Below are 19,744 nucleotides of genomic sequence, written 5' to 3' on the forward strand. Positions count from 1 at the left end.
ATCTGAGAAATATATAAAGAATTCTTCTCTATTTGTTCCATAAGATCAGTCATTTCCCCCCTTCTCCTCACAGTCCTGTGTCTGGCTGTAAGACAACTGACTGCAGCAAGAGCCTCCCCCCTCTGCTCTATCTGCAGTAGGATTGGCAGACTATTAAGCAACCTGTTGCTAAGCCCCGCCCATAAGCTGTTCACCAGCCAAAATTGGAAGAGATCAGCAGAAAATTAACCACTGTGTTCCCTATAGGATTTCTACGGGACTGATTGTTTCAGGGACATGCAGAAGATCTTACAGACGGACATTCGTTTCTAGGTTAAGGAGGTTGTTTGAGCTTTAACATTGATTACATATCTGTGAAATGGCAGTGGCAGTCTGAACTCTGGCAAGAAGGAAGGACACAATGAACGGTGCAGCCCCTTCCCATTTTTTTCTAGACACAGCAACACTCTTATCCAGGCCCTGTGTCTGTTATTAAAGCTCAGTCCTATTCAAAAAATTAGGCTGAGCTGCAATACTAAATACAAAGCTTGGCACTGTGTCGGTGGGGGTCCACTTCTATGCAGCTGCCAGGCTCATCTTTCTAACCAACCACTACAGCAATGATTCTACGCTATGCCAGTCACTGCACTGGTTGCCCATTTACTTTAGAATACAATTTAAACTTATTATTCTCACCCACAAAGCTCTCCACAGTGCTGCACCTTTTTACATCGCCTCCCTCCTCTCTGTCTACCACCCTACCCATGATCCATGTTCTGACAACCATCTATGATTAACGTCCTCCATAATATAAACTTCCTGCTACCCTATATTTATAAAAGATGGCTGGACCATTGTACAAAGCAATAATTTTTTATATTTGACATACTGTGACATAAGAAACATTTTATGTGTGTTAAAACAATATTCAAAAGAATGACTGGTATGGCTTAGTAATAGTCCATCTCAAAACAGTATGAATAAATAGAGATAATCCCAGATATATATCGAGGAAGATAGACATGAAAGAAGATATGTGCAAGAACAAATTTTTTTAGAGGTGGGCTAAAGTGAAGTACTGGGGAACTGGTTAAAGAGGATTTTTGAGCTCATGAAAAAACAAAAAACGTAACTGTATGTGTCTGCATGGACGGCAGATGATGTCACCATAGCTCAGAAGAAATTATTTTTCATTTTCATTTTGTTGCCCAGCTCTGTGCAGCATGGTTGTTTTTATTCTGCTATGGCTTGCTGTGGGCAGGATTACTATGTAAATGACTGTATTTGCTATGATTCCTCTCCCCTCTTACAGATGTTGCCTAAATTTAAAGCTTCCTGCATTGCAGCTACAGACACTACATTAGTATGTTACTAATCTTACTGCATGTAAGCCATCTACATTTATTTTCAAAAGATCGGAAAGCCCCATTAAGTGTGGGGGTATTACCATGGCTATTAGACTAGCAGCGATGACTCAGTCAAGAGGAGTGTAGTTATTCAGCTTTTGAGACAAATCTTTACTTAGAAATATTTTTTCTATGTGTGAATCAATGAATATTACATTATTTCAATAAATAAATGTACATTCTTATTTAAAGAGGCTCTGTCACCAGATTTTGCAACCCCTATCTGCTATTGCAGCAGATCGGCGCTGCAATGTAGATAAGAGTAGCGTTTAAAAAAAAAAAAAAAAAAACGAGCATTTTTGGCCAAGTTATGACCATTTTTATATTTATGTAAATGAGGCTTTCTAAAGTACAACTGGGCGTGTTTAAAGTTAAAGTACAACTGGGCGTGTATTATGTGTGTTACATCTGGGCGTTTTTACTTCTTTTACTAGCTGGGCGTTGTGAATAGAAGCGTATGATGCTGACGAATCAGCATCATCCACTTCTCTTCACAACGCCCAGCTTCTGGCAGTGCACAGACACACAGCGTGTTCTCGAGAGATCACGCTGTGTCGTCACTCACTTCCTGCCCCAGGTCCTGCATCGTGTCGGCCACATCGGCACCAGAGGCTACAGTTGATTCTGCAGCAGCATCAGCGTTTGCAGGTAAGTAGCTACATCGACTTACCTGCAAACGCCGATGCTGCTGCAGAATCAGCTGTAGCCTCTGGTGCCGATGTGTCCTCACTCGTCCGACACGATGCAGGACCTGGGGCAGGAAGTGAGTGACGTCACAGCGTGATCTCTCGAGAACACGCTGTGTCTGCACTGCCAGAAGCTGGGCGTTGTGAAGAGAAGTGGATGATACTTCTCTTCAGAACGCCCAGCTAGTAAAACAAGTAAAATGCCCCGATGTACGCACATAATACACGCCCAGTTGTACTTTAACTTTAAACACGCCCAGTTGTACTTTAGAAAGCCTCATTTACATAAATATAAAAATGGTCATAACTTGGCCAAAAATGCTCGTTTAAAAAAAACAAAAAACGTTACTGTAATCTACATTGCAGCGCCGATCTGCTGCAATAGCAGATAGGGGTTGCAAAATCTGGTGACAGAGCCTCTTTAATGAACTATCCTTTTTTCACACTTACATTTTTGCTTTTCCCTTTTGTAGTACTTGAAGGTGATATCTTTGTATCGCCGGACTTTCTCCCTAATGAGGAAAATGACAGTGAAGATGATGATGACGATGTTTTGACAGGATTTGTAGATTGAGTATTATTATTGTTGTTCTGATTTCCACTAAAAGTCTCCATAATTGATCGAAAAGCACCAAATGGCTTTTTCTGCTGCTCCCCAATTTCACCATTAGATTGAGACTTTTGAGTCTTTCCACCATCTTTGTCTTTACCTTCATTAAGATCTACTTCAGTCTGTTCCACTTGAACAATAGGGTCCTCAAAAGTCACCCTGAGTTTTAGATTTTGTGAAGTCCTGCGTTTTGAAGAAGGAGATTTTAAAGCGCTTTTAGGGCTTGTTGTCTTCTGTGCTGAAGAAGGACTTGAAGAGTCTGTTGAACCTGAAGATTGAGCCATGGTCCCGGTTTGGTACTGAGGTTCATAGTCTGGGTCACTACTTTCAGATGTTGGTGATGGACTATGGCCATCCACAGATTTAGATTTTAGCCCCAAAACAAACCGTCGTCCTGCAGTGTTTGACTGTGTATGCTTTTTTATCATCAGTTGAAGAGCTTCAGAATTTTCCACATTTTCTACTATAGGCTGTGGCCTTGGCTTATCAACTTTTCTGGTGGGTGTTTGCTTTTGATCCTCTGAGTTATTGGAGTCTGTATCAGACTCACTGAGAGATCTTTGCATAAGTTGCCGCAATCGAGCCAGCTTAAACTCTCTTTTCTCCAGTGGCATCCGTTTACCACTCCTTGATGATGTCCCATCCTGGAACTCCAGTGACAATTTTTCAGGACTAGAAACATTGTCTGCCAAGTCTTTTCCTAATAACTGCCGCAAAATCTTGTCAGACTCTTCATCTAGTGCTCTACACCTGAGCCTGCTGGGAGCTGATGTGCTTAGCAATTGATAGCTGTCGTTAATTCCATTTAGTTTATTTTTTTGTGTAAGATCATCTAATTCAAGTGTCTTTCGTTGGAGACTGCCTGAAACAGGGGATGATGGTGAACTGTGAAAAGAAAAACGAATGAATGAAAAGAATAGTCACTGTGAAACTAAAACAATAATTTTACTGTTGTGAACTTATATACAATAATATTTTAGGGAATTAGGAAATTTACGTATTACAGAATATATATATATTCATTATAATAAAAGGTTCACTTTACAAGCAGGACCAAGTCATAATCAAGCAGAGAAGATGCAATGAATTAAAAGTCCCCACAGGTTCAGGCCATTAGCAGACACCATAAATGTTAGTCTGTATTCTGCTGATAGATTTGTAGGGTGATGGTGGTAATTCTGAATTACTAGTTGCTTCTCTGGTATTTTATTGAAGGGTTTACCAAAGCTGATCACATAAACTGGCATCGAAAATGACACCCTTGTATTTTAATAAATAAAGTAATTCTGCTCTCCGTTCGCAAAAATCTATCTTGAAATTTCAGAAGATAATATTGCTTGGGCTCCATGGGCTGAGACCTTTATACTGATCACTAGAAAGATGGGGAGACAGTAATTTTCGGAGTGCTATGTCCCTTCAGTTTCTCTCAGATTCAGAAGAGAGAAAGTGTCGGGCAACAGACTATAATAACAGTGCCTCTCACAAGTGGAGTCAATAGGAGCTGCAAGTGATCCGTGGGGAAAATCATTAGCCGGGCCCCCACCGATATTTAACAATCTAAAAATGCATTTTTCAGAATAAACATGTGTTCCAAGGTGCAACTTTAATTGATGTGAGAAATATGCGCAGCTCGGTTTCAATTCTCTGTTTCAATTTTTGTTCCAATAGATAGATTAAAAATAAACTTCAGATTGGGGGGTATTCCTCATGGTACACCCCCGCCCCTTACACCATGTAATATCACCTTTTTTTTTTTTACAGCAGCCACCGGTGGACCTACGGTGTTTAAGTAAATGCCAGCGGGTCCTCAGTCAGAGAAGGGTGATGAAACAACCACTTTCACTGTAAACATGAATGGAGCAAAGCACCTAAAAAGTTACATTGTGTATTGTTGTAGCTTGTTCTTTAAAAATTGTGTTTTTCTTGAAGGTTGTATGAAGATGAACAAGTACTTTTAAGTTTTTATTTATAGCTCATTGATGAATATAATACAGGTTTAGTACTATGTCTGGTAAATGATTAGAGACCATGATAAAGTGAAAGCCTCAAAGTAGCAATTCTATAACTAGGAAGAGTAGGAATGGTGAAAACCTTCTATTTTTATAAATATATGATAATTTTTTTTTCTTACATGTGTAAATATATGATAATTATTATTATTATTTTACATGTGTCCATTAAGCTCATTTCCGCTCTAAAAAGAATATGCTATGCTATTAGAATTAGAAATTGTTCAAAATTTTAAAGCTTTGGCACCTTGTTGTAAAGCTTATGTCCTCAGGTTACATTCTGTTAATGGGTTTTCCCTGCATGTATAGCTTGCTCTGTGGTAGGAAACTCATATTCATCAAATACAGATCTGTTCTCTAGCTCACTGGTTGTATTACACTGTAGCATGTTAGATGATGAGATCCTTACTCCATACCTGATCACCATCACAACTTAATGGAGCATTATAATGGTAAGGCTTCCCCTGAATGAATGTGTTAAACAAATAGTCCATGCATTACAAGACCTGTAAGTGGATTTCAAGATGTGAAATCCTAGTCTGTGATAATGTACACATTGTCTTTGAGAATGGCAAAGATCAATATCTGAACATATCGCACTTGAAGCCTCACTTTTGTTTCACAGCCCATAAAATATGTGACCCTATTTCAAGAGTAGAGAGCATTTAGAAAAACATTTAAAAAATATATATATAATACAAGTATTTATATAAATATATAAGGTGATTTTCACACTTGTGTTATGGATTCCGTTGGCTTTAATGGGGTGTATCTGACTCTAGTAATTTTGACGGTAAAAATAAAGCTGCAGATTGCGCTATTCTACTATAAAAAATGCTGGAGAGCGTGAAGGAAACCCCAACTGAACCCCGACACAGTAGAGTGAAAAGAGCCTAAGTTAATATGGCGGCTGGAATTTGATCAATATATTGGCATAAACTAGGGGAAATTAAAAGTTTCTTCCTCAACCTCAAACATCATATTCTTGTTCTCTGTGGCATTTGGCTTCTATTTATAAGGCATTTAGCAACGGTTGTAGAAGAGGCAGTTTAGTACCTGGGGGATGTTGGTAGGGATCTCTGGGCTTCCAGTAGCTGTTGGAGGTGTGTCCGTAAAGTGATCCGCTCTGCCGTCTGCCTGTAAAAAGAAAAGGGTGTTGCTTTGTTTTTGTTTAAAAAAACAAACATCTTTAAAAAACATTATTTTGCTGTCACATTACCAATAATACAGCAAGTGATCGGAAAAACTGTAATTGCATCCAGACCTCTATTTGTCAGAAATACTTCTGATATATAGTTATAGAGGCACAATAAAATATAATACAAAATGCACAGTAATACAATCATACCATACAGATCAAATTAATACAGCTTGAAGCCATGCAAAGATAGCTGATGGGGACAGGTACAGGAGCTTTAAGTCATTTTCCCAGTCTATATACTATGGACTATAATTATTGGATTGTAAAACCAAAAATGTTCACAGACTGTATAGAACTACATTATCATAATGCTGGGTTCACATGTCGCGGTCAAAATGTGTTAGTGTTTTTGTTGCAATTTTCCGCAAAAGCCAAGGCAAACTGCATCATTTTGCTGCAATTTTGCTAAATTGTTGGATTCTGTCACGTCAGAAAATGCATTTTGACTGCGAAGTGTGCACCCAGCCTAAGAATGAGTTAGGAGCATCACTACAGATATTTCTGTGCAATCAGAATAGAGGAACACTGTTGTGCTATTGGACTATGGCTGACATCCATGTGGTAAATGACAACCACTTTAATAGTGTGAAGCTGCTCATACACTATATAGCTGTTTGGTGAATACTTGTTTGGCCTAGAGCTATTCCTCCCGACTCGGCCAAGCTTGCATGGATGTTTAAATGGGAAAAGGGGAATAAGCCGCTGCTAGATTCCTCTTTCCCTTGACATTAACTGTCGAGGAGTGCTGGGAGAGCACATTACGCATTAGATAATTGGTGAATCCCATCGAAATATTTACACAACCTTTATCTAATGTGTATGGCCAGCTTAAAGAGGCTCTGTCACCATATTATAAGTGCCCTATCTCTCACATAATCTGATCGGCGCTGTAATGTACATCACAGCAGTGGTTTTTATTTTGAAAAACGATCAATTTTGACGGAGTTATGACCTATTTGAGATTTATGCTAATGCCTTTCTTAATAGACAACTGGCCATGTTTTTACTTTTTGACCAAGTGGGCATTGTGGAGAGAAGTGTATGACGCTGACCAATCAGCGTCATACACTTCTCTCCATTCATGTACTCACACACAGCGTGATCTCGCGAGATCACACTGTGCTGTCACTTACTCACACATTAACGTTACTGAAGTGTCTTGAGAGTGAATAGACATCACAACCAGCCGGGACGCAATGTTTATTCACAATCCCGACACTTCGGTAACATTTGTGTGGGACTTACAGCACAGCACATCGAGATCACGCTTGTTGTCATTAAGTCCCACACAAACGTTACCGAAGTGTCGGGATTGTGAATAGATATCGCGTCCTGGCTGAAGGCAATGTATATTCACTCTCAAGACACTTCAGTAACGTTAATGTGTGAGTAAGTGACAGCAAGTGTGATCTTGCGAGATCACGCTGTGTGTGAGTACATGAATGGAGTGAAGTGTGTGACGCTGATTGGTCAGCGTCATACACTTCTCTTAACAACGCCCACATGGTCAATAAGTATAAACTATTAAGAAAGTCATTAGCATAAATCTCAAATAGGTCATAACTGTCAAAATTGGTAGTTTTTCTAAATAAAAAACATTGCTGTAATATACATTACAGCACCGATCACATTATGTAAGAGATAGGGCACTTATAATGTGGTGACAGAGCCTCTTTAAGTCATGCTAGTAAAGCGTTGTACCGTGTTATCCATCCGTAGAGACAAGTATCATAGTTTAGTTTAGTGGCTAACTGAGTAGATTACAGAGGCAGGTTATTGTAGGTTTCTTTCTAACCTTTACTACAACGAGTCTTTCATTAGCTGCTCTTTTTTTTTTTTCTTATATATTTTATTATTTCCATTCAATTACATATAAACTTATATTTCCATAAGTTTTAAACAAAATAGATCATCTTAAACTATATAATCTCTTCCGACACTTCCCCCCTAACCCTCCCCTCTCCCCCCCCACCCCTCCTGTCGCGACCTTGCTTTTCTCTTATGTCCTTTCTTTATATTCAAATCTTTTAAATGTAAGATTTATTTCTTCTTGGGGGAAGAAAAAGGTAATCATGTTACTTAATTTTTTATTAAATCTTATTTTCTCTCTTTGTTCTTTTGTGTACATATTATTTTTATACTCTAGCATTCTTGGTGCTCTTACTGAACAATATATGTCCTCACATAATAAAAAATAATACATGTGAAAAGTTTGGTTAAATATTATTTTTAATTACATATGAAAGTTATATTGACAATTGTTAATACATATTTATTTTCATTACCTTCTTAAGTAATACATAAGTTATGATCCTTTGCAAAGGAATCAAATACATCGTATTGTTTTTGAATATCAGTAAAACCTTAGCGCTTTTTAGGTGAATCAATATACACGCTTCCATAATGCAAGCAATTCAGTGATTTTTAGCTCGCGCAACCTTTTTGCTCCTGCTCCACAAAAAAGCAAACAACGTGTTTTTACATGTGTCGATTTCTCGATATTGCAAAGAAATTGTAATTGTAGTCACATGGTTCAATGTCTAGATGGGCTGTTTAATTGTAAGACCATCGAGTGATTACATTTACACACAACGATTTGCGGATTTCACTCGTAATTTTTTTTTCTATAATCAAAAGTGGTCGCCTACGAGTATTTACACATTGAGATGATTGTAAGAATCAATCAAAATTATTCCAATCGCATACATTAGTGAAGCAACTCCAAAAAATTAAAATTCTTCTAAAAGTTTCGCACCCAAAAAAAACCTATTTATTTATTTCTGTTACTCATATAGTGCCAACATATTCTGCAGCGCTGTACAAATGTCCACACAAACTTTCCCCATTGGGGTTCACAATCTAAGTCCCCTATCAGTATGTTTTTGGGGTGTGGGAGGAAACCGGAGTACCTGGAGGAAACCCACGCAAACACAGGGAGAATATACAAAGCTGCAAGGCAACAGTGCTAACCACCAAGCCACCGTGCTGCCCTATGTGATATAATACTTTCAAATGCCTATTGCAGACCATATATTTGAGCAAACATATGATATGTTGCAGATCTCCAGAAGATCTCTAGATTTACAGCCCTGTTCCTACTTTGTACGTTGGTATTTCAGTAATTATATCTACCAGTACCCTGTATCTTCAGGAAGTCCATGTGAACTATATTTTACATTCATTCTACAGAAAGCTCCATAGCTTCTAAAGAAACCCATTAACTTCAAGCTGTTTTATGTATAACCGATTACAACTTGCTGTAAATTACTACTCTGCTACACAGATCAGCTTTTTAGTTTTGCATATAGCTATAGACTATAACATGCAGTCACTTGTTATTAGGAAAGAATGATCAACTGAAACCACAAGGCAAAAATGTCCTCTAAGCGATGATAATTGGACATCACTTTTAGGTTTCTGGAAACCTTAAGAATCCAGCCTGAATATTGCCTTACTTTCAGCTGACTGCCAAGAACCTCACGATCCTACAAATGAAGGTGCTGCAGGACTGGCTTATCGCTGTGGTCCCTTTACAGTTTTCCCCTCCAGAGCAGCACTCCTAGCCACCCACTGTACAAGGCACAGCAGAACAGTGCTATACATGTGGATAGGGCTATGCTGTAGTTCCCTTCACAGCTGGAACCACTGCACTGCACTGCTGCAAAGAAAAATAAGCATTAATGGGCACCTATAGAAATCAACGGGTGCTCATTAAATCTGTTGTTTTAATGGATGACCTGTAGACCTCCACAGCCAAAAGTTCTCAAGTGTGTGTTCCTGTTCTTGAAGACAATCAGAATGGAAGCATCTTATGGTTGTAAACTTTCTTACTCTTTAAGTTGCTTGGTGAGCTTAACAACTTGTGATGCCAATGACATGCATGTCTCCACCACCACCAAGTATCGGGAGCACATGCTATGACCTTGATGCTCAGCACTTTGAGATGGTTTCTCTCCAGCATGATTCTGTATCGTCACATTTGCTCCATATTCAACCAATGTCTGCAAAACAACATTGTGTACATGTTAGGATTGTCTTTCAATATATGTTGTTTTTTTTATCCAAGCAGAACTGTAAACAAATTTAGACTTTTAGATCATAATATATAGTCACCTATACTTAATTACGAAGCTCTGATATAAAAAAACACTTTCATTATGACCACATGGATTGACTAAAAGTGAAGAAACATTCACACCTCATCAGAGATGTGACACTTCAAACACACAGCCAATCATGGCACTAAAACAATATATTAGCTCATACATTTTTTTTTTAATGAAAAGCAAATGAACTATTATGCTGTCAAAAGAGAGTATTTGCTATCTAAAGCCATTTTTGCATGAAAAACATCAGTTTATGATATTTGGCACCAGACATAAAGCATCTGAAATGCTGGCTCTTCTATTTTATATTAATGTATATTTTAGAGGACAGCTAATGTTTCAGACATTGCCAAAACTTGACTCATTAAATTCAGACAACCTTTTGGCATTGGCTTTGGTACGCACTTAAAGATTACGGCTTTTGATATGTTTTCAATTATAGAACAGAGAAAAAAAGAAATATAGTAGGTGCTCATCGTAACCAGTCTGAGACAAAGTAGACACTACCCATGAACTGCTTCTCTTTTGGGCTCAAGCTCTTCTGTCATTGTTTTCCGTTGTCTGAAACTGACTTTATAAAGAGAATTAAGAGGGAATTCAATTCAGTAGAATGTTGAATGTGTTTTTATGTGCTGAGTATATCTGCTTTCATGACTTTGGTGATACATCTTTTTCGTGACATACAGCATGGAGTTGACCAGTTTAGGAAACTCATTTTCATATACTCTATTGGGGAATTCTAAAGCCTCGTCACATGACCGCATTGGTTTTGTGGTCCGCAAAATTCATGGATCCACAATAATTCACCAGTATTGGTGAATCCGCAAATCCGGACCGTAAAATGACATGTCCTGTGTTTTTGCGGTCTTGATTTGCGTCCCCTGCACGGATCTGTGTAAACCACGTTCGTGTTAATGGGACGATAGAAAATAACTGGTTCCGCAATTTATCTGCAAAAATGCAGATAAATTGCAGCTGCAAAAGTACGGTCGTGTGCATTAGGCCTAAGTTAAAGGAGTTTCCGGGGAGTTTTAAAATTGGAGTGACAGTAGAAAATGTAATTAAAAAATAATCACTATTCACCTGTTAAATCCCACGCTGCTCCAGCGCCAATGCTCCTGTGGTCCCTGCCGTTCTTTGTTTACTTTTCTGGAGCGATGACGTGCCGTACATTCACTTGAACACTACAGCCAGTCACTGACCTCAGCGGTGATGCTTGCATGTGCGTCATGAGAGACCAGTGATTGGTTGCAAAGGTCACGTGGATGAATGGCACATTATCACTACAGGACAAGTAAACAAAAACTGGCAACGACCACTGGAGTGTTGGCACTGGAGCGGCGGGGGATTTATCAGGTGAGTATCGGTCATTTATTTTAGCATATTTCCTACTGCCACAAATTTTTTAAACTCCACAAATAAAAACCTTTAATAGCGGTCCCTGTTCTGGATCTTCATCTCTTGGCCAGAGTGGAGAGCGGTTACAAAGACAGTCTCTGGTACTGTCCCAAGCAAATGTTACAGATGAATAAATATTACATTCACCATTCGCAACAAATAGTATTATAGTTTATTTGTACCCAAATGTTTTCAAGTTCTTCATTACTGGTTCAACTAATATTAATAAAATGTTTTCGGAGAGAAATGTTTGTAATTGGAGCTCTGTTAGAATATTTTAAACTGAAATTTATGTTTCTTCTATTCATAAATACATCAATAAAATGCCAGTAGCTCCTACACAATTTATTAGGCATTCTACGCCAGTTTACCAGTGAACAAAAGTCGCATTTTCCGCAAAAACTCAGGCTTAGCAGGAGAAGGAGGGACCACTCGCAGCTCGACAAATTTATTATAATTTACGCCAGAAACTGGAAGAAACTATAGCAGAAATTTTCTTCACCGTATGGCTGGTGTAGATTTCCCTTTCTGGAGCACAGACAGCCAGAGATGCGCCTAATTTATTAAGAGATGTGCGCCAATGCTCTTTGTATTAAGACTGGCATATGAAACGCCAGTCAATAAATTCCCCCCAGTGTGCCCATAGAATAATTTTTGTAACTGTGCATGTGTAAATATACCAGATCCATACAACAGCATTCCCTCAGATTTATTTTTCTCCGATTGGTTAACTGAAAGCTTTTTGCTAAATGAATAAAGACCCTTTAAGGTCAGCACCACTGTCCTTTGCTCTTCAAAGAGGTTTTCCTACTCCTAGTCACCAACAACCTATTACAATATAACATTTTTGTAAATTTAGGCCTCATGCACACGAACGTGCTTTTGCGGCCGCAATTCCCCCGAAAATCCACGGGAGAATTGCGGCCCCATTCATTTTTATGGGGCCATGCACACGACCGTAGTTTTTACGGTCCATGCATGGCCCGGGAGCCCGCACCGCAGAAAGAACGGACATGCCTTATTACGGCCGTCTTCTGCGGTCCGGGCTCATTGAAAATAATGGCTGTGGCCATGTGCATGGCCTGCGATTTGCGGGCGGCTCACGGCTGACAGTCCGCAGCCGGCCAACCCGAAAATCACGGCCGTGCACATGGCTACGGTCGTGTGCATGAGGCCTTAGTGTATGCAGAACGTAGGAGCCATAGGAGGCACTGCAGTAGTAGGATGTTATAATGAATTAACCTAGTGATGATCTACTACTCCGCACAATGTGGACCTGCTAAAGATGTTCTAGTATAATGCTGAGACGTACTACAACATTTTTACTAGGTCAGTGTACTAGAACATTGACCTAGTAAAGATGTTCTAGTACACTGATCTATTAAAAATGTTGTAGTACAATGATCTTGTACAGATGTGCCTTTCGGAATTGTATCTTTGAATGAATAATGTTAAGACCAAGTTAACACTTTGCTATTTTGGTGCATTTTTTTCTGGGGTTTTTTGGGGAGTAAGCGGAGCCTAAAGGAAGAAGTAGAAAAGGACAAGCTTCACATGGTAACGTTGATTATTTTAGTAACCGTTATATCATGACACTTCTTACCTGCACACAGCCCAGATATCCATTCTGAGATGCTATATTAACTGCACTGTTCCCACATTTGTCAGTTTCATCCAAAGAAATCCCTTGCTCTTGCATAAATTGAAGAAGCCACAAAAGTATTTTTTCCTATGTAAGAATGTATGAAAGATAATTCTCAGTTAATAGAACTCATTTCAAGAGCAATACTATGAAACAGAGGTTACTAAAACTTAGGTATATTGGCAGAGGGAATGAGGCAATGTTTTATGAAGCCACTTAACAACTGTTATCCATTAAATATTCTGCATTTCATTTCCCCTCTGGTAGATGCATTATGCTGCAGTAAACTTGGAATGGCTTCTGCAGACAATCTCACACTCCGCTGTGGGCTCGGAACAGAAAGAGGCTTTTGTCAAGTAAGAATGATAGCCTAAGGCTGGAGTCACACATACGGTTTTTGATGCAGTTTTTTTTTAACTCAAAGCCACAAGTGAATCCAAAAGGAAGGAAAAGAATAAAGGAAAGACTTTTGATTCTCTCAATTGTATCCACTGTGTTTGGAAAAAAATCTGATTAGAAAACTGCAGCAAAACTGGAGAGAAAACTGCATGTGTAATTCCAACCTTAGGTTCCATTTACACGTTCCAGATTTGACAAGGAGTTTAGCGTCTCCTAACTTTGACTATAGATACATCACAAAAACTGCATGTGTGAATGAAGCCTTTGGGTGGTTCACATACAGTGTTTTTTTGAGAACCGCCACTGTTTTTGCGGCAGTTCTTTTTTCTTTTTCTCACCAAAGTTAGAAGTGGATTCAAATGGAATTGGAAAGTACTTATACTTGGCTGCAAACATGCACAGTATTGCTACATATAACCAAAAGCAATATGTCCACAGATGTAGTGACTACATCTGTGGAACCATATGGGTCAGTACCAGCGTTGATTTGTCTGCAACCTTAAATACCTGTAATACGACTTAGCGTATCTATCGATACACCTAGTGTCTGCACTTAAGATAGGCTCAGTTTAAACACTCTATGTCGACTTAGATAACAGGCTTGATTTTACGGAGACTCTTTCTGTTTACCACTGTGTTCACTCCTCATTGCCTGCTATTAGACATATTGCTTTTGGTTATATGTAGCAATACTGTGCATGTTTGCAGCCAATTTTCTCTTTGTATCTATTATACCGCAACTACTCAGAATTACTGATAGAATTGTCTGTAGTGTTATTTGTCTTACTATTGTGACCTGAGTTCCCCTCCTATACTATTGGAGATATACAGTTTCCTCTGATTTGTAGTCTAATTTTAATCATGTTATTTGTATTGTCCAATAAAATTTGTATTTTTCTATGCCATTGGCAATTTATATTATTTTATAGTTTCTGACTCCGTTTTCTCTTGTGTTCTATTTAATATTGATTGGAGTTTCTATTGCTACTGGGGAGTCCAATAATAAAAACCGCACCTGCTGGTGACTTAGCCCATATACTCTATAGTCCCATGAGACATATGTTGATAAGATTTCAGCCTTTGCATCGCAAAGCCTGAAATATGCAGTGAAAATCTGCTGCTTCTCTGCAACAGACTGTGCATGAAGTGGAGTGTAAATTCCACACTGTTATTTTCTGCAACTTAAACTAAGTTACCTAAAAAGCTATAGAAACCAAAGGAAAAAAAGTCTGATGCGGATTTCCACTGCGGCCTGTCCGCAGTGGAATTCCGACACGTCTGAACATGCCCTTAGGTCTGCAGTGAATGCAACCCAGTGTCAGAGCCTGGGAATGCACACAAGGAGAGTGTGAAGAGACTGATCCAAAGAACACTGTATATAAGGTTTACCATAGCTGAGGAAAACTGCTGCTTAGGCCTTATTTACACGAACGTGTTAAACGTCCATGTGACGTCAGACGGACCTATATAATTCAATGTGGCCGTTCACACGGCCGTTGTTTCAACGGAGCGTGTGAACGGTCAATGAAAAATAGGACATGTCCTATTTTTTCACGTTTCACGCATCCCTCCATAGACTCTAATCTATGGGGGATGCGTGACATTGCGTCCCGCAGCGCAGGGCACGGATGCACCTCGGACGTGAAAAACTGCAGTTTTTCACATCTGAGATGCGCAACGCTCGTGTGAATCCGGCCTTAGTTAGTGCCCAGATGGGCCAGGTGTTTGTTGTGTTTCTATTCTGCTGGATAAGCACTTGTTTGTTTTTTGGACTGCAATAAAGTCAAGTGTGGACTTTAAACTTGAACAGTACTGACATTTTCACTACCAGCCGCAAGCCCCAAAATGCACAGATCCCGACAGTGTAAATAGGTTAATAAAAACCTGATAACAGATGTATGAAGGCCCTTGAAAAACAGTCATAGTGGGCCCCTGTCAATCCCACCTTCTGCTTGACAAGTGCAAACCACTTTTACCCAAGTCCCCAATGGACCCTCCAAGCCCAATGGGGCCTTTTAACTTGCCTGGTGCTAATGCCTACCCCGGCTGACTAAAACTCATTAAAAATTAAATAAAGCAATATATTTGAAGGGTTGGTGTCTAGGAATTAAATGTACAACTTGGGACACATAGGTAAGGCTATTTCACAAAGCCTTTTATGCATTATCAGAGAGACCAACTAATAAAATAAAAATATAGAAATCACGCGGACTCTAGCCATCCCTACATTTTAGCTGAGGAATTTTAATTTTGTATAGTAATTTTAAAAAAATTGCCCTTTAGACAAATGTATATCTCTTGGTTAATGACAGCAAGATATATAAGTTGTCACTGCTGGATATTTAATGCTGTGACTTTGCACTAAGGTGGAATTTCCATTATTCTATGAGATTAATCCAGTCCGGCAGCTTAGAAGTATTACTCAGTCTCGCCAGAAGTATATTAACTATTTGTAAGTTTAGCACAAGATTTCACTGAGGTCGTCATACTGCATTCCAACATCATTTTCAACACTTCACCCATATTCCTGCATTTGTACAGGTGTTACTGTCAAATTGTATGGTACTGGAAATTTAGGGATACAGTAACAGAAACATATTCACCTGTACTCTCTGCACCTAGTACCTGCTCACAGTGAAGGCAGTCAGTGATAATACTACAATCTGCTTCAGTAGTGTCACTGGTAGAGATCCATGAATCGATCAGCTATATTTATGTTCCACCAATTAGTGACTCAATCGGTCACATGCTCCCAAAGAAATACATTGGGAAAATGAATATGACATGCTTGGGAGTTGTTTTGCCAAGTTTGCCGAATGAATGAAACCATTAATCAATATATTGAGTACATAATATTTGAGACAAAATAATTAGAAATAGAGATGTAAAGACGGTACGAATATTTGAATTACAGTAAAATAAGTTTATGAGTTGCCATATTTTGACTGTTGATCCATGTACTTGTCAGAGATCATTGCTTTACAGTAGATGCAGCAAGAACAACATCTTCAAAGTTAAAGGGGTATTCTCACAAGACACATTTATTGAATGTCTATACAGTTAAACTATGTTCATGGAACCCCCATCTATCAGACATTTATGGCATACCCTATCCTAATACTCCCTAAAAAATTTACCATTACCATCAGGATATGTTCTCAGGTATATGCAGTATCATTTTAAGCAGGTAACCCCAGGATATGGCATAAATGTCTGATAGAAGCAGGTCCCACCTCTGGGTCCCTGACCCAATTGGTGAGGTGGCTGCTTGCCGCCACATTTAGATGGCTTATCAGTGCAAATATGGCTGGGAATTCTGGAAACAGCTGAGCTACGTAATAGCGTGAATGGAAGTTACGGAAACAGCTAAACTCAGCAGGCGCGGCTGATTCCGGAATTCCGTTTCCTTTGTTAGCTGTCAAAATTTAAAAACTTGAAAACATATATAATGTAAATTACACTTCATAATATTGTGAAAATATATGGCTGCTTTCTTCCAAAAACAACTCCACACCTGTCCATGTGTTGTGTCTGGTATTGCAGCTCAGCTCTTTAAAAGTGAATAGGGCTGAGCAGTGATACTGCACACAACCTACGGACAGGTGTGACACTGTTTTTGGAAGAAAGCAGACATGTCTTTCTAAGCCTGTCGAACCCCTTTAAGTTCATTAGACTCTACAGAGAATCTATATTCAAGTAACCCTTCAAGTGAAAATGCAGCTTTTCCCCCAAAAGGAAGGTACCCTTATGAATCTCTGGTACAGTAGGGACAAGGTAAGTATAACTTTGTGGGTGGGGTAGGTGTTTACCCTTTGGAAAATAGCTGCACTTTTAGCTATTTCTAGAGGGTCACTTTTAGTAGACAACCATTATAATAATGTGTCTAGATTTTCTCCTTTTGGCTTTCAATGTGGTCATGACAGATTCGAGAAGACATAATATTATAATGAACATAAGGGTACAGCCACACAAAGCGGCCCTGACACAGTCGCATATGCGGCCAACAACCGCGCTGGGACTATGTAGGAGCGGCTGTCAAATACCTTATTAAGGGGTATTCCGGTTACATGCGCATGCGCACTGCCACTCCATTCATTCTCTGTGGGAGCGCCGGAGATAGCCGAGTGCAGTGTTCGGCTTTTTCCGGCTCTGCCATAGAGAATGAATAGAGGGTAAGTTGTTGTAATTTTCAAAATCGTGCGGCCATAAAGGGTGTATTAATTCAGGGCCGCACGATTTTGCAGAAAAAGGGACGGTTTACCCGCGTTAACATGCGGACACTAACAGGCTGTTTGACAACCGCACCGAACATGGTGCCGGCGCTTGTTAGCCGCATTGTGACCGTGTCAGGGCCGCTTCGTGTGGCCCTACCCTAAGATTTTCATATTAAATTAACCTACCTGACCATAGCTGGCTGCATAATGAATAAGGCTAGTGTGATCCTTCGAACAACTTAGCTCAGCAATTGCTTCCGTTTCACTAACCATCCACCGAACACACTCCAGTTGACCAGTCTGAGAAAAGAAAAATGAAATGCTTCACATTTGTATATATTTTCTACTATCATAGGACATGACAGTAACCAAATTCATTTCAGTAACTCATATCTTTTATGCCTTTTTTTCGTTAGATTTTTTTTCAGAAATCACATATTATAATAAAGTTACCTAAAGTAAGAAAACTACCACTAGTGTGTGGAGGGCAGCTGTCTTTATGCTTCCCTCTTTCAATCTGTCCCTTACAAATGAAAAAAATATACTTCTGTTGTACCAGAAAAAGGTCAGGCAATGTCAGCCCTCACCAAAAAAAAATTACAATTTGGTAAGGTTTGTTCTGAAAGAAACACTTCAAGAAAAACCTGAAACGCTGTGTTATGTCTAGTGCATGTTTTGAGGGTGTGGTGACAAGTCAGAGATTCAAAGGACACCAAAGAAAGAAATCATGCACCTAGAGTCCATGCACTAGACATGAAAGCGTGTATTCGTTTTTCCTGTGTGTTCCTAAGGAGCAACGTTTAAAACCTATATAGACCTTTATAACCACTTTTTTTTTATTGCTCGAGATCATCTAAAATGAAAAATTAATCAACTTTAAAAATTATATTTAAAAAAAAAAAAAAGTAAAAAAATATCTTATCCGTTAGAGTCTGCAGCTCCTATGCAGACCTATGTATCTCCATGGTAACAGACTATAAGCAAACTTTGTGTAGTATGATCCTGCAGTCATACTTCCTTCCATCTGTCTCCTACTTCTTGCTAACCTACCAAATGTTTTTAGCAAAAAGTAGGTGACAGATAAAAAGGGAGTATGACTATATGATAAGTCTATTAAAGTTTTGTTTGTATTCTGCTACCATGGAGACGCATAGGTCTCCATAAGAGCTGTAGACACAAAATGATAGGATATTTTTAATGAAAATGTCTGCCAAGGTGCTAAAGATGACATGAAAAAAATTAATTTTACATATGTTAGTAGTTATTTGGAGTTAAAAAAAACTGCACTTAGGGTATGTTCACACGGCTTATTTTCAGCCGTTTTTCGGGCTGTAAACTGCCAAAAAACAGCTGAAAAATCGTAAGCAGAACGCCTCCAAACATCTGCCTATTGATTTCAATGGGAAAAACTGCGTTCTGTTCCGACGGGGCGTTTTTTTCCACATCCGTTTTAAAAAGATGGCGCGTAAAAAGACACCCCGTTAAAAGAAGTGCATGTCACTTCTTGAGAAGTTTTTGGAGCCATTTTTCATTGACTCTATAGAAACAGAGCTCCAAAATGGCTGTAAAAAACGCTGCGAAAAACACGTGTTTGCTTAAAAAAACGGCTGAAAAACAGGAGCTGTTTTCGCTTGAAAACAGCTCCATATTTTCAGACGTTTTTTGCTAAGCGTGTGAACACATGGTTCATTATGTGAAAGATTTCCTTATTTCATGTATGTCTATATGCTTGAATAGTTTATTTTATTCACACAAAAGCATAAACATCACCTCAATATAAACATTTTTAAGGTCAAAATTGCATCAAACCCTGAATTAACATACAGTAGTGTGCAGTAATGAACGAGACCGCTCTCTGAAGCAATGTAATAAATGTATAAGTGTAAATCTATTTATCAAGTAAAAAAAAAAAGGGAATTTAAGGGCATGACCACACGTGGCGGATTTCCTCCGCAACTGTCCGCATCAATGCCGCACCTAATCCGGGTTGCGGATTACGGCTGCGGATCTGCACAAAATGTGCAGAAAATTGATGCGGACTAGCTGCTGCGGACTGCGGGAAAAGTGCTTCCCTTCTCCCTATTATCAGTGCAG

At 39.1% G+C, this 19,744-nt stretch overlaps 1 protein-coding gene across 3 annotated transcripts in view; it reads right to left on the minus strand.

Moving 5' to 3' along the window:
* Positions 1 to 19,744, minus strand: part of SNCAIP (synuclein alpha interacting protein) — a 219,517-nt gene that overhangs the window by 28,381 nt on the left and 171,392 nt on the right. For 2 of the 3 annotated variants that reach the window (XM_075836229.1, XM_075836238.1), the window contains exons 7-11: positions 17,837 to 17,950; positions 12,999 to 13,124; positions 9,723 to 9,892; positions 5,747 to 5,827; positions 2,522 to 3,566 (exon numbers count right to left, since the gene is read on the minus strand). In XM_075836229.1, coding sequence (XP_075692344.1) covers positions 2,522 to 3,566; positions 5,747 to 5,827; positions 9,723 to 9,892; positions 12,999 to 13,124; positions 17,837 to 17,950 — 1,536 coding nt within the window. The remainder of the gene's footprint in view (positions 1 to 2,521; positions 3,567 to 5,746; positions 5,828 to 9,722; positions 9,893 to 12,998; positions 13,125 to 17,836; positions 17,951 to 19,744) is intronic. The other variant, XM_075836246.1, reaches the window with a different exon arrangement.

Source organism: Rhinoderma darwinii, chromosome 1 (genome assembly GCF_050947455.1).
Source record: "Rhinoderma darwinii isolate aRhiDar2 chromosome 1, aRhiDar2.hap1, whole genome shotgun sequence".
Taxonomy (NCBI): domain Eukaryota; kingdom Metazoa; phylum Chordata; class Amphibia; order Anura; family Rhinodermatidae; genus Rhinoderma; species Rhinoderma darwinii.